The 16,387-nt window shown below is 34.6% G+C and overlaps 3 protein-coding genes across 4 annotated transcripts; 1 reads left to right on the top strand and 2 right to left on the bottom strand.

The window, feature by feature from the left end:
• Nucleotides 1-5,864: 5,864 nt before the first annotated feature.
• On the bottom strand, nt 5,865-6,506 carry LOC124539635. The gene has a single exon (XM_047116934.1). It carries the CDS (start codon nt 6,504-6,506, stop codon nt 5,865-5,867), a length of 642 nt encoding a protein of 213 aa, XP_046972890.1.
• A 3,311-nt stretch (nt 6,507-9,817) lies between these two features.
• LOC124539764 lies at nt 9,818-11,285 on the bottom strand. 2 transcript variants are annotated; one of them, XM_047117111.1, is made up of 3 exons: nt 10,998-11,285; nt 10,515-10,925; nt 9,818-10,237 (listed from the first exon to the last, which is right to left on the bottom strand). In XM_047117111.1, exons 1-3 carry the CDS (start codon nt 11,208-11,210, stop codon nt 10,094-10,096), a joined length of 768 nt encoding a protein of 255 aa, XP_046973067.1. In that variant the 5' UTR covers nt 11,211-11,285; the 3' UTR covers nt 9,818-10,093. The 2 variants fall into 2 exon arrangements, with proteins under 2 accessions (XP_046973067.1, XP_046973068.1); XM_047117112.1 differs by having other exon boundaries at nt 9,818-10,228.
• Nucleotides 11,286-15,105: 3,820 nt separating this feature from the next.
• On the top strand, nt 15,106-16,255 carry LOC124539902. The gene has a single exon (XM_047117264.1). The coding sequence runs from the start codon at nt 15,384-15,386 to the stop codon at nt 16,155-16,157; it is 774 nt and encodes a 257-aa protein (XP_046973220.1). The 5' UTR covers nt 15,106-15,383; the 3' UTR covers nt 16,158-16,255.
• Nucleotides 16,256-16,387: the final 132 nt, after the last annotated feature.

Here is a 16,387-nt window from a genome sequence, read left to right as displayed (position 1 = left end):
CAAAGGGCCACCTAATGGTAAATGATCACTAGTCACTACCGTAGACATTCGCACCGTTTAGTAGTTAGCAATTTTAATCATTCCTTATATCACCAATGCATCGCCAACCTTGGGAACTGAGTTATTATATCCCTTTTGCCTATGAATAGACTGGCTTAGAATAGGTCTTCTTATTATTCTTAGGTTATTCTTATGATATAATATATATTATGATACTAATGATTTCATGTCTTATATCAGAGACAATGAGATTTAGACATTGACCTTTTTACTAATATATTCCAAACAGTTACGACAAATTGTTGTTTATTTAGTCGTAAGGCTCGCGGTCGTCCTTACTATTAATCGGTCGTTGTTGATGTCAATCCTTGCTGACGCGTGGCCAGTGGGTCACGAGGGTACGGACTATGGCGACGTATCCTGACGCATCCTTTAGAATTACAATGAGTCCCTTCATTGGCCTGGCCGCGATTATCATATTAAAGGTCATTAATATGAAATAACATGAATTATATTTGGGTCGTAACGGATATAATCGAATATATTTACTTCATAAACATAACTAGCAACAATTTAGTTTTATATTGGAATGTTTAATAGTGACAGCTATTGATTTGAATACAAAATATTGTGCTTAATGGCAATAATTTTTTTTGTATATGTTGGCGGACAACAATACGGGTCACCTGATGGTAAGTGGTCACGAGTACCCATAGACTATTGTCTAGAATAAGAAATGGTTAATATTTCGTACAGTGCTATTAGCACTGTACGAAATATTAACCATTTCTTAAATCGCCGATGCGCCACCAAGTTTGGGAACTAAGATGTTATTTTGTGACATTTATTCTTTATTTTTCGTTTTTGCGTTTTATTAACTTTGTATTATTTTTTTTGCTGTGTCTTTTATATATATAATTTATATATATATATATATATATATATATATATATATATAAATATATATATTTATATATATATAATTTTGTTTGATGTGTACATTAAAGTATAATTCATTCATTCTTCATTCATGTTCTGACCCTTGTGCCTGGTGGTGGCTCACTCACCCTTCAAAACGGAACCCAATAAAATAAGTGTATTTTGTTTGGCGGTAAAATTTCTGATGCCCTCGCACAAAGCTCTACCACCAAGTACCGTACTGGTATATCTATTCTGGGTAAGTACGCCACCATCACCACGTCTCATACAATGTCTTGCAGCTTTGTTTTGTGCTCAGTCTGCTTCATTTATATAATTAACCGCCAGCCGTAGTTAAATGCAGAGGCTTTTGCCTAGCACTGTGAGATTTACTATGGGTTTTAAAAATTATTCAATAACCATCATTCCTATGTAATATAGACAAATATTCGCTTGTATATTTTTGTTAAATTATAAGTACCTATTAATAGAAAGTGTGAAATTTGAAATGGTATGTGAAAATTATTAATTATGCGAATTTATTGAGATACGTACAGTGTTTTAACAAACTATTATTTAAGTCTTTCTTTTCAAAGAGAGGCATTAGCCTTACAGTGAGACATTTGTAGGTTATATGTAGTTTATTTTACTATTTTTAACTTACTCGTGAGAAGTGATTTCAGAATAAGGCTAAATGGCGTAGCGCTACGTAGAGCTGTCTTCAAACATAAAGTGAGTTATATCTATCAAAATAAAATGAAAACTAAAGGAATTTTGAGGTAACAAATAAAATAAATAAAAACAATCGAACTTCCCCTTTTTTATAAACTCGTTAAATATAAAAACAATTACATATGATTGTGGACAACCCAAGCAATTAATGTCTTCCCAGCAATAATTAACGATTAAATACTACTGAGTATTGAATTTATCGTATTTAATTTAAAATAAGCCATGTATTTTTTGGGTAGGCATGACTCAATTCCAACTATTAGTGGAAGAAATCCAGGTTATATGAAGAGGGAAATATGTGTGTTGGTAGAAAATTCCTTACAATTTTTGGCGGTGTGACAATGAAATGAGTTGCCAAATTTCTTTGTGCGCGATAATATTCATGTCACAGGTTGTGACGTGACAGTCGTAAAGGAAAGATGGAGCAGAAAATGTCATACGCTAAAATACCACTTACTAGTTTTTAAATATCTGAAAACTGGAGCATCGAATATGGATAAAAAGTTACATTCAGTATCTTAATAGATATGTCTCAAGTTTCAAATCATAATATATCTAAAATATACATCAATAACCTAGCATATTCATCGTCAACATCACTCCAAACACGGAAATCGACATTTTTATTCGGCTTTTCTAAGCTATTTAGATGCTAGTTTATACATGTATTTTTGGTTAAATATAGTCTCAAAAGTGTAAATAATAAGGGTACCGCATTCAATTTTTATTATATTACACAATATTATAGTAATTTTTATTTAAATATTGCTTACTTTTTTGCATTCGTCGTCAATACATTTTAGTATGGAGAAAATCATTTGACGGTTTTGATTTTTTATTCGACATCGCTGTCAATAAATCTTCAGTCCCTCCCCAGAGCTCAAGGTGAGAGCGCGTCAATTTTATTTCGAGACGAACATTATAATTACGCGAAACGTCTACGCACACATAGCCAAGTTAGCATAAGGGTGGGGTGCGAGTGTCGTGAGACGCAATTTCTAATGTTTAATTTTTACTTTAATCAGATGAATTGAGTAAGTATAAGCTAATCGGTTAATGTTTTCCTTATCGTTGCTTATTAGTCCATTCATTCCGTCGAAAAAAAGGCAAAAAAATGACAATGACAGACCAAGATTTCCGGGGCGCTATCTTGAAAAAAAATAGTAAAATTTGTTCCCGGCAATAATTACACTAGCCGATGAGATTCGAAAAATTTTACGAGAACCTTTTTTGTAGCTTTTATTGTGCTCTACAATGATATCTTAATCATTTTAGCGTATCATGTATCGTTATGAAAATATTGATCAAAAAAGTCAAAAATTCAGCACACATATTCTGTTTTAATTTTTATTTTTGGTTTTTTTTTTAATTGTGACCATCGGTGCGTCGCAAGGTCAAAGTTTTGAGTAAAAAAAAATTAGGAAATGAAATTTAGTTTTTACAATTTTTTGAGACATAGGATAGTGGAGTCTTATTAATAGGGCTGATTACCGGTAGGTCTTCGGTGTGGTGGCAGGTCAGGGTAACCCCGGGATGTGTGCTCCCGGTTATCGGAACCATGTTGATCTGCAGGCGAGCATATAACTGGCCGTAGAAGTTTTCAATTTCAGAGATAACTTCTAGCTTAAAAGCGACGACTTGACCAGAGATGTTGTTAACTTCGTCAGATGGCTCGGAATCGGTTGCCATCTCCGAATTGAAGCTTGTTAGGTCTTAACGTATACTTAATGAAATAAGCACGTTCGAGCTTGAAACGAATATCCAGATTGCCTCGTACGAGTTGGTGGTCACTTCCGGCATAAAACCTAGTGACCAAAGATTAATCTCTTCGTATCCGTCGCTTATGATGGAATCTATCTAATTTTTGGTCATCGCATCGGGGTTTGCCATGTCCACTTCCGTTGAGGCTGTTTCTTAAAGAATGACTTCAGATTGCCCCTCTTTTTCTAGGAAGTTCCACTCTGGATATGTCTTATTATACAGTACATATTTTCCTCTTCATCATCTGAAGGTGTCTTGTTGGGTATGTAACCTGCATAACTTTGAAGAAGTGCGCAACCCCTGTCAACTCACTGGAGATTTCGACAACGTTATTAGTGAGATTATAAATTAACATGGCTATTTTTATGCTCTTCTATCTCTCTTTTGTCCTCTTCCTCTCTTCGGACTTCGCAGAGACCTCAAAAGTATTATTTTATATATTTTTAGTTCCTCTTCCAGTTGCATCAGGTGTTTATCAAACCTAATCGTTTGTTAACCGCCGTAACCAAGAATAGTAGTGTTTCCGTGGACTGGGGCCGTGGACATTTTGGACTTTTTTTAGGGTAAATGCTATACTCGCCAAGCTTGGCCTTCGGGCTGGAAATCGCAGGGCGTTACTTCACGCATAGGTGACGATGCTGCCCGTCACCGGTCTGTATCACTTATTTGCGCTGTTTCAGATGGTCATACCGCCATCAATCGGTTGCCAGGGCCTCGGTGATTGGGCCTTTTAATATTATAAATAAAAAAAAAAAATGTTTTACCGCGGACAACTTTGATCCATAAAATTGTTAGTAAAAAGGAAATAATTTAAAAACTTATATATCTATGTTAGTAGCTATACGACAATTAATAATTTAAAAAAATATTAATTGTTGAATACAATTAAATTTTGATTTGGAAGTTACAAATTTATTTGAAATATTTTTTGATAACATACTTATAAAATAACATCTCATTTAAAATCATCTACATTAGATGCAGCTAGATTATTAAATAAACATGTTTCTAAATGCGTTATTGATTTTTCTTTTGAAACAGTTTCTGCAATAGATGTTATAAAAGTATTTAAAACACTCAATATTAAAAAAAACTAACGACGTATGGGGCATTTCGGTAAAATTCATAAATAACATCATACACGATATTGCTCCGTATATAGCAGTAATTTTTAACAAGAGTTTGGACATGGGTTCATTTCCTGACTTGTTAAAATGTAGTAAAGTCTTACCATTCTTTAAGAATGGAAATAGGAGCGATCCCAGTAATTACAGGCCTATTTCAATACTCCCATATTTAAGTAAAATTTTCGAAAAAAATATTTTAAATCAACTTCTTACCCATTTTGGTACAAATAAAATTTTTCATAGTGAGCAATTCGGTTTTACAAGAGGTCGATCAACAACTGATGCGGGAATTGCGCTTCTTAAGCATATTTACGATGCTTGGGAGAAATCACAGAATGCTATTGGAGTATTCTGTGATTTATCTAAAGCATTTGATTGTGTAGAACACGAGACGCTTCTTTATAAGCTCAAATATTACGGCGTTAAAGGTAGGGCTCTTGATCTTATTGCTTCATACTTAAGTCAAAGAATCCAGCAAGTTTTCATTAATGGAATAAAGTCTACTGGATCTACGCTAAAAATGGGTGTTCCACAAGGTTCAATTTTGGGTCCCTTTCTATTCCTAGTATATATAAATGACCTTCCTTTCTTCGTTAAAGGTATTTGTGATATAGTATTGTTTGCTGACGATACTTCACTGATTTTTAAAGTTGACAGGAAAAAAACTGACTATGACGATGTGAACGGTGCCTTATCACAGATACAAGATTGGTTTAATGTAAATAATTTGGTTTTGAATACTCAAAAACAAAATGTGTAGTTTTTACCCTACCCAATGTTAGGAAGCAAAATTATAATATATCTTTAAGCGGTGGCCCGCTTGATGTAGCCGATACTACCGTGTTCTTGGGAATAGAATTGGATTCCAGACTTCAGTGGAGTCCCCATTTGTCGTCCCTAACAGGGAGACTCAGCTCCGCAGCATACGCGGTTAGAAAAGTTAGACAACTAACTGATATTGATACCGCTCGTTTAGTTTATTTTGGTTATTTTTACAGTATTATGTAATATGGCATATTACTTTGGGGTAACGCTGCAGACATTGAATCTGTCTTTATGGCTGATCAGCGGACAGTCTCCGCTGTTGTCAATTTCGCTCAGTACACTGTGGCTGCTGCCACGCAAAGTGCGTGGCAGCAGCAGCAGCAGCAGTTTAGCAATGAAGCGGTTTTTTTCCGAACGATTGCGTCAAAGCTGTCCACATTTGCCAGCGCAAACATCGCAGATGCGCTACAGAAGCGCGGCAGCCGCAAGAGTGCTCTGAACGCATTATTATATTGAGTACGCAGGGCACTGTAGGCCTTTTTAGTACTATCACTCCATAGACTACACGAATATAACGATGTACAATGAATAGGCTTTGAAAAGCGTGATTTTGACAGTATCAGTGCAGCGTCCAAATCTATGTACCAGCATGTTTGCTCTGACCGACAGTGCCCTACGTTCTCTCTCAATATCTTCATCGTCTTTAGTGCTGTCAGTAACGATGTGTCCCAGATATTTAAATTTATACACTCTCTCCAGAGGTGCGTTACAAAGTGTATTGGGAGGAACCACTTTAGGATATTTGCTGCCAGCCTTAAACACCCTGAACTGCGACTTTTTGGTATTGTACAGCAAACCATGTGAGACATCAAACCTTTCACAAGCGCCAATCAGTGTTCTCAGCGCACTAACCGAGGGTGCCAACAGGACCATATCGTTAGCGTAACTGATGTTACTAACGCAAACGTTTCCAATATGACAACCGACACGCATACCGCTCAGCTCCCGTATCAGTGCATCCACATACAAATTAAAAAGTCTCGGAGAGATCAGTCCTCCTTGTCTGACTCTGCACTGCATTCTGTATGGTTCGGAGTACTCATTTGCCCATCTCACATAGTTCACTTGCTTACTATACCAGAACATAATTAGGTCAGTGCAGCCATCTGGTAGCCCTATGCCTTCCAACTTACGCCATAACATGTCGTATGAGATCAGATCGAAAGCTTTACTGAGGTCCAAGAAAAAAGCGTACACCGGTGTGCGCCTGTTCGTATAATATTTAACAGTGTGCTTTAAACTCATTATTGCAGTTTCTGTTGATAAACCACGCGTGAAGCCGCGCTGACCATCATGTAGCACACAGTGATTTTCTAGAACAGAGTTAAGCACACTATCAAATAACTATATTTATTTATTTATTTACTTAGGACAACCAACAGTAGATACAATAACACATTGAATACGTACAATATAACAACTTGAATCAAGGATAATGTTCTACTAATTACAGGTAGTCTCGGCATGCACTTATAACATATTTTATAAAATATTTTAAGTGAAAACAAATACATATAACAATTCCACTAAACTATTAATTAATCAAGAAATATTATTAATTAATAATTAGAAATTAAATATTAAAGCATTAACCATCTAAACAAAAATTACCATTAATATTTATATTTCTCTAGATTACAACATTTCATTGAATTAATTTATGTTAGGAGTAACAATAACAACACACTAATTACAACTGGGCTGTACAAATAAATTCATTTATTTTTTTAATGAACAGAGAGCGCGTATCATAGCAGATGTCTAAATCCTTAATTTGCTTACAAATACTAATATATAATAAAGATAACCTCGGAATAATAGAATTTTTACCAAATTTTAATTGAATTATTTCATAAAAAACATTTTCTTGTGTCATTGACTTGTTTAACCAAGACAAGGTTTTTTTATCCCCCATGACACCAAACAATTATTGTTTTCTTTGTTGTAAATGTATTATTAGATTTTTCTGCTAAGCATTGTAATGTAAAAAAATAAATTGTGTTAGGTATTTTTTTATTATCGCTGTTATCGTAATAGTTGTCAAATTGTAATATTTTTGTGTTTGTTTAATAGATTTTAGTGAATTAAAAAAAAGCAATATAATTAATATATGCTACCGTTATTTTTATTTATTAAATATTAGTAAGTGATTATTTAATGTGTCTACGCTTTTATTTGATATAGCTACAAAGCTAAAATAGTCACAAAATAATAATTATTTATTTAGTCAAAAGCAGTTGAAAGTCTAAAAATCATTAGGTATATTAGGCATCTTATTGCACTCTGACCGCACCCTTTGCTAACAAACAATTTAAAATTGATTTTGCGAGTGACAACCTCATAGCAAAATACATTACTCGTATTTAAATGTATTTTTATAAATCCTACTTTATGAATACGCAATGAAAATATAATTTATTTGTTGCAACGACAAAAAGCAAGTAATTATTTCAGGGGATGCGTACGATACACCGTGAAATGCAAATGTATTATTGTAAAATACCTATGTGTGTGTTCGAAAATAAATTCCCACGCTTACAGACTGCGCTCTTAACGATGATATAAATTTATTTTACAAACAAAAACTGCACAGATCATTGGCGTGGAATGCAATTAAGAGTCGTGTTTCCGATGATTCATCTGGGCGAAAAATGATCCAACTCATTTGTCACCGGTGGAGGCGATAAAATAATTATTATTGTATTATTATTCAAGGAGCAGAGATGGCCCAGTGGTTAGAACGCGTGCATCTTAACCGATGATTGCGGGTTCAAACCCAGGCAAGCACCGCTGATTCATGTGCTTAATTTGTCTTTATAATTCATCTCGTGCTCAGCGGTGAAGGAAAACATCGTGAGGAAACCTGCATGTGACAAATTTCATACAAATTCTGCCACATGTGTATTCCACCAACCCGCATTGGAACAGCGTGGTGGAATATGTTCCAAACCTTCCCCTTAAGAAGGGAGAGGAGGCCTTTAGCCCAGCAGTGGGAATTTACAGGCTGTTATTTTACTTTTTTTTTATTATTCAAGAAACATTTGGTAATAATTAGTAGGTACTGTAAAAACTGTAAAACCAACTTAATATTGCACAATAATATAATTTGAAAAAATAAATAGATAATATATGACATAACCTGTCTTTGATTATTATCATTCCATAATTTGATGCTATTACAATTTATGATAACCTTGTTAGGAAGTGTAATGAGAACAATTTTTTTTCACAACAAAATAGGGAATGTATTGAAGAAGCAATGGCGTAAATAGGGCGGTGCCACCAGTGCTCAGGCACAGGGCTTAGACTCTCGGGGGCGCAAGAATAGACATACTGGGCAGGACTATTGTTTTTTCGTTTTGCTCTTGTTAAGATTCCGCTGGGCCCCTAGTACTCGATTCCATAAACTTACTTACATGCTAGTATCATTAAAAACATACATCGCGCTCATTTTTTTGGCAGAGCACGATCGTATATTTTGTGTTTAGTGTTTATCGTAAATGGGTAACGCATTTGCAGTAGTGAACCTGCGGTTAAGTTTTAGTGAGTGAGACAGTAAAATAGGCAAAGGGTCTGCTTAAATAGGGCGCAGTTTTAGAAGCTTGTACAGGGCGCATAATAGCCTATTTACGGCACTGTGAAGAAGCTTTTACTTGTGTGTAACAATAATATTATAAAAAAAGACATATATATATTTGTCCTCTATAGTTAACGGAAAAATGTAGTCCTCTATAGTGCCTCTATAGTAAACTATAGTTAGTAATTAAAATTTAATAAGCTGTTTTTCGAGAAGGGTCTTTCTGTATGCTATGCACTATATTTTTATAATTGAGTGGCTGCTTTCCCTGAATACATTTTACAAAAAAGATCCATGTTTATATTGATTTATGAGTACCTATACAATTTTTGAAAATCGAATTGTATCGAATTTTTTACTAATGTATAATTAATCAATGTTCCTTTTGGAAAGCAGTATTTCTTATCCTTAGTTACTAGAAACAATGCATAGAGACAGGGTGTGTGATATTGCATGTGAGGTGAATTAAGCAGGACTTTCTATTAGCGAAAGCGAGAAAAGATGTGTGAAGACTTTTAATTACCTTTCCTTTATTTCTGTTTATATTTATGGAATGTTTAACATTTTATTATACATAGTATACTCATTTATATTTGATACTTGATATTGTGTCTTGGGTTTTTAAGCTATCAGTGGTAAAAATTGTTATAATATTGATCTTTTTTTACTACCTGCTAATTTTGTGTTATAAAATACAATATTTAAATTGATATCTATATATTTTTTACATGGTGTTTTATTTGGAATTAGTCTTTTTAATGCATTTGTTTTAAAAGTCGAGAATAAATATGTTTGTGTTTTTGTTAGGGGTAAATAAAGATATTGCAAATTTATTGAAAACATAACACAGATAGAATAAAATTATGATATTTTTTAAAAATGATTTATTTAAACAATAAATAACAATCACACATCACATTCACGCGCACAATTAAATAAATAATATTTCCACACTATTTACATACATGGTTTCGAAAAACCTTTTTGGTTTGTACCCGTTTGCTTGATCGAGGAGACAAACAGACGGCTGTCGGGTTATCATCGGTCGGTTATCGTTATCCAATATACGAAGACATGAGGGCCAGTTCCTTAAATATGCTAAAAGAGGTCTCCTTGGTTTGGTATATTCCCTCATATCGTCTTCGAGGACTGTTTAGTGATATGCGTTGTAAGCGAGTTCCTGAGCCAATTCTTGGGGCTCAGCGTCCCTCCTGTGACGAGTGGCGGCATAGGCGGCATCCCATGGTCCGTGAGCGGCGATCTGAGGGTGCGAGTTGTCCGCAGCAATCTGGGTAAACTACAACGTTACTCAAGGGTAAAATTTGAAGGTTAGTTAGTACAGAATCAACTAAATGATCCTTTGAGTAATAAAGTTAACTTAGCAGTCGGTGCAATGGCAAGGAGTGCGAAATTTTTACTACATAATATGTGATTACTGTGCTTGAAGTATTTGTGCGTTTTATAACTAGGCTAGTTGTGCAATGTCAATAGTACATATAAGAGAAAATTTATTGTTTGATTTTGTTAAAAATAATTTAACAAAATCAATGTAATCATCTAATTTTCAAACTCACCTTCTTGCAGAGCTGGAAGATGGCCAGAGCGACGGATACGACGAAAGAGAAGAACGACAGCTGCAGAGCGTTCCAAGCCTTCAGACCGAGGACACCGATAGCCAGAGGGATGAGAGTCATGGCCTTGAGGAGGACGAACACCAGGATGGGGACAATGATCTTCTTGAGCTTGGCCTTGCGGGCCTCGCCGACTGAGCGCGCGCCTTCCTTGTTGAACTTGATGTTCAGGCTAAGTTCATCGCTGTCAAGGTTTCTGGGGCTGACTGTGATCTTAGTGTCGGCGATAGGCAACGCGAAGGTGACATCGTGAGATTGGATGTAGTTTTCGATGGAGTCCATGAAGTCGCCAGTGGAACGGCCGGTGGCTTCGTTACCTGCACCGTTCTTCGAGACTTCGACGTCATCGGTGATCTGTAACAATTTTTAGTTAGAAACTTTTTCCTATATTTTTAGAGAATTTGAAGTTTATATAATTCAAAATACCTGGAAAGTGTCCTTCTTGAAGATGCTGTCTAACAAGGACATGACCTTGTATTTAATGCACGCGGTTGGGTCGGATCCTTCAACGCAGCCAGATCTCATCTCCTCAACCATGCCGTCCATGGAAGTTCCTTTCCAAAATGATTGTTTGGAGGGCTGACCCATGGCCGCTCCGAATAATACAACAAACAAACACACCACTTTAATTGATGCCATTTTGTGTTTTTTTTTTGCTCCTGGTGTTCACTGGAGAACGTTTGGTGAGATTGTGATAGTTTCGACAAGGACCCAATGGCTTTTATACAGCTATTTCAAATTCAGCACGTAGTTGGCAGTTCCGGTACGGATTGTCTTGGTATGTACCACTCAATCGTGTACTTACGATCTTTTATTATTGGGAGGTGGAAGCGTAAGGGAAAGCTATTTGATACGTATCCTCCTAACAGTCCTGGATTCAAAGAGGCCTAAGTTTTTACGATGCTATTTGATATACAGACGTTTTAGAAACGTGAGCTTAAGGCGCCTTTTCTGTTGTTTGTGACACCATACCCTGATTCGGCGACTACGTGATCCAGATGTTCTATCCTGTTCTATCCGAAGGAAAACTTTTGATGTTAGAGAGTGATGTCAAATGTATATAGCGGTTTGCTGCTTGATATGGATGTGCAGACGCAGCGCACGCGCCGTTTGCATACATAATGGTGTTTAAATTGCTATCATTGAACTTGTCACTCCGGAGATAATATCGTCGATGAATGTGAAGTTCAATGTTACGAATATTTCGATTTTTCTAAATAATTTGGTTCAGTTCCATAAGTTTAAGTACTTTGAAGTACGACAGACTAAATATGGAAAGGCAATTTTTAATAACTTGATTTTTAATGAAACTATCTTTTTCCAAACTATTAATTTGTATTTTATTGTTTTCTATTCATACATGATTCTGCCTTTAGTTCTATTATGCTATGGGATATACTCTTATAGATCTTAACCTCAGACTGATTACTGTTCCTATATTTTAAGTGATCCAACAGGTAAAATTTGTCAATTTTCTAAATTTTTCTTAGACTTTAAACGGGGACAAATCACGACCGTCTTGAATATTGGCAAGAGCATCGAATCCATTAAATTCCATTCAATCGCAATTCCGATTCTTTGGATGGAAAATAAGGTAGCCAACGCGTCTCTGAAGTATGTATAAACGTTTTTTTTAATTTTCGTTTTGGAACATTGTGTGAATGAATAGGAAATTTTTGATACTATATTATAGTATTTTATTAATGTTTTCAGGCGATATCAGAATAGTCTTCTTAATGTAGCTTCTAAAACTAGCTGAGAAAATAATAGCCTAAAAATAACTTTTCTTTTGACAATGTTTTGATACTCGTAATTATCCTAATATTTTACATGATAAGCCTTTGTATAAGCCCGTCTGGGTACATACCCAGGTACATACCCACTCATCAGTAAGTCTACTAGCAAAAAGCAATTAGATAGATTAATTATCTCCCGATTTGAAGGGTGAGTAAGTGGATGTGCCGACACATATATCACATTTCCCAAGGTTGGTGGCTCTTTGGATTTAAGGAATAGTGAATATTTCTTAAAAAGTCAATATTTATGGGCGGTGGTGACCACTCCATATTAGGCAGCCTATTATCACTCCGTCTAACCATAAAATAAATAAATGTACTTTTATCACAGTTATAAAATACGGGATATTTACCATGTTTTTATTTTTGTGCGGTGGAGTTCGATATTTCGACATTATATACGAATGTCTAACAGTCATTTTGGTGAAGTTTGCTTAAAAATGTCTGTTTGCCAAGAATCCTGTAGTTTATGTGTGATGAAATATGTCACGTTAAATGTTTAAAAAGTATTAAAGTGATGACGTTTTTTCTTTGTTAAAATAAATTATGGGGTAGATATTACATTCTATTCCATATTGTAACATTTTGTTCAATTTCATCCTCTATTAATCCTATCAAATGATAATTTCGAAACATTCATTCGTTCTTTTCTTTTATTTAGGTAAATTGCAGGCATCGACGGAGTCCTAAGTTACTAATCATTTCTAGAAACTACGTAGTATCTTGTGAATGACGATCCATATGCTGTCAATTTATTGGATACAGTTCCTACAAGACTCAAGACATAATAATAATTGGCATTTTTTAAGAAATTCATTTAAAATATATCCAGGACACAAACGGTGTTTTCGTTACTTTCAAATGTCTAATATAAATCTCTTTCATCAAGTAATTGAAGACAAGCAAGTAATCACTTTCCCCAATAGCGGAACTGTTCGATCACAATCGACTCCGATTAATATGCTGACAGCACCCAAACTCCGCGTCGCTAATATATAATACAGCCAAATAATCAAGAGTTATGTAGTAATGAGGTTAAATATATGTGTTTGGCAATTAAATATATTTTATATAATGTTATAAGCAGACCACATACTGTCTTATTTATAGCACCAAGTAATTTTCTCTGATAAAAAAGGCTTCGGAATTATTTTCGATTTCATCAAAATTCTAAGCATGCATTGCCGATTATAATTTTAATATAGGTACATGTCAAAAAATTAAGCTACTACAATCGCTTTAGTGTTAAAGCAGCAAAATTTGAGCACAATAGTTTTACGAATAGTTGGAATATTTATTATTTTGAGCCTGATAGGAGGCGAGATAACTCATCTTGTCTCTAATTAGCGGAACATAAAATAGTACGTACAGAATCAACTAAACAGAAATGTTATCATATTTATATCCTCCAACTTGGTTTACACTCCGCAATAGACTCCGAAGTTTTTGAGGAGGTTCTACCCACCCGTGGGCTACTGACGTTCATATTATTTATCATATGTTCTTTCAAAATCTTTCATTAAGCATTAGACATAATGTCCTATGGCATTCTGCTCTGGTATATTGAAGCTGAAATAAACATTGGCAGAAGACCTACCTTGGCCCAAAAAATTGTTTGTGGAAATATAAATGATTTGTATAAATAATTTATTAAGATAAGATTTAAGAACATTATTAACCTTAAGTCCTTCAATATATACAAATATGAGTTAGTGATTGTTACTGTATAAATCTTGACCGCGTGGAATGGTGGCAAGAATGCTAGAAGTATTTCCTTGTGAATCGGAACTCCGATCCTCTGGGCAAAAAACGAACCAGCGCTCTTGTCACCAGGGTAGACAATAAGGCGAGGCGGTATTATACTTTTGAGGAAGCTTTTTGCACCACTACTCCAAGGGTGTTTCGACAACAAATGTTACAAAACAAGTATATGTATAGTTAAAGTTTTCTTGAATAAATTAGTACTTAAATATCCATTAGGAACAGATATAGGCTAGCTATCAATGGTGATCCGACACAGCTTTTCCTACGAGGTTAAGGAGGAATAATGGTGATTAAAAGCTAAAAATGTGGAAATTTTTATTTAGGCTTATGTAAAAAGTTGAAGATAGTTGTTGAAACTTGGACGTCCAAAAGGGTGGAACTTTGTATGGAAATTGGTTTTTCTGTCAATTATAAAATTGAATTTTTTTATTAATTTATAGAATTTATACATGAATAGTCATGGGTAAAATAGAATCAGGATAGCGTTTTTCGTATTTTAAATGCGGGTATTTTAGGAAAAAAATGGGTTTTGTTAAAAACTGTTTTGATAAAACACTAATAAACTTGTTTTGATAAGATTAAACGTCTGATTGGGAGAAACTTAGGAAGTAAATTTTGTACAGAAGAGGGCTATTTTTTATAGGAAGTATATAAGCCTATAGTTTATAGGAAGGTTAATATTATGATTTTCAAATTTAAAGGGAAAGATGGTTCAATATTGCTGAATTTAATTATATTTCTTTTGTTGCATTTTTTAATGGCGTTGTATAAAAATATAAGTAGGTATATATTCAAAAGAAATTTCATTTGTTCATATCGACATAAATGTAAAAAAACTCAAAAAACGCGTTTATTATCTATGAAAATAATTAGCATAAAATATGTTGTTCACCTTAACCGGTTTTGCGATTACATCATTCAACACAAATACGCAGATCAAGTGTTTGAACACTTGAAAAAATACCTTACAACATCAACAATATTCAATGTAAACTGCATTAAAGCCTACGCAGAGTTGGCGTCGGTCTCAATCGTAATCATAAATTCATTGCCACACTTAGGAAGCGCTGACAAACCAAAACTATGGAGCGAAACCTACACTCATATGGAGAATGCAATAATTCAATACCAACTAACCGTTTAGTTCTTAGATCGTCACCACACAGGGCGGACAGAGTTATGTGATCGAAAAATTAGTTCAGTGGCCTAAAACTTTCGAAACCTTCTACGTTGTACCTTAAACGGCACAGACATGTCTAAGCTAAATGTAACAAATTTTAGCAACAGAACCGGAAGTCCGTTTAACACTACCGATAATAATGACAAACAAGATGGAAAAGTCCACGATGAAGTGATACAGAAGACAAACTATGACATACAAAAGGAGAAGAACAACGAACTTTTGCAAAAAGTAAACAAAAAGACGGCGGAGTATCAATCAAATAAACCAAGTTCCGGAGTGTTTACTGAAGTGGTAACTCATGGAGCGTTCACGTCAAAGAAAGTGGAAAAAGAAAAGTCACCTAAACCTGAAATTGCGCAATCTACTAAAGCAAATAATGGAAACAGTTCGAAGTCGTTTCTAGGCTTTCCGTCATCTGCTAATGATCTAGCTCTGGACGCGAAATCAGACCTCGAATCAGATCCGAATATTTCTAAAGAAGTTAAAGAGAAGGTGATCGAGAAGCTGTTTACTTTAGTGTCGATGGTGCAACATGTTTACGAGTCAAAAGTGAGAATAATGACAGAATACGAAAAGTTCAAGGACACACATTTAAGAAACGAAATAAGGAAAGAAAAAGATTACTCGGAGCAGTTATACAAGCTGAATATGAATTTCCAGAACGAGGTGATACAGTCGATTCAGCAACTGAGGAGCGAATTGGACCTGTCACGGAATATTTCTAACTCGGATGATTCAGGCGCCGATATTAATTTCAAGGAAATGTGTATAAATCGTGACGCAGATGTTACTCAAACACTTGAAACGAGAAGTATTAACTTTTGCGATACAATAAATAATTAAGAGTAGTATTTTCATGAAATAATAATAAACGTGTCCAAAAATGTTTGCACTTTTATTATGACTTGTCAATTTTATGTAAATAAACCTAGTTAAACATTTGTCGTTTTATTAACATCAGCAAATTATGCTTAACGTACCAACAGTGTTGTATTGCACGTATTGAATATATTCAATGTTATTGAATATATTCTGTATCTTTTTGTGTATATAATTATGTTTAAAAAACATTA

Source organism: Vanessa cardui, chromosome 23, assembly GCF_905220365.1.
Source record: "Vanessa cardui chromosome 23, ilVanCard2.1, whole genome shotgun sequence".
NCBI lineage: Eukaryota > Metazoa > Arthropoda > Insecta > Lepidoptera > Nymphalidae > Vanessa > Vanessa cardui.
This window is presented reverse-complemented; position numbering and strand designations above follow the sequence as displayed.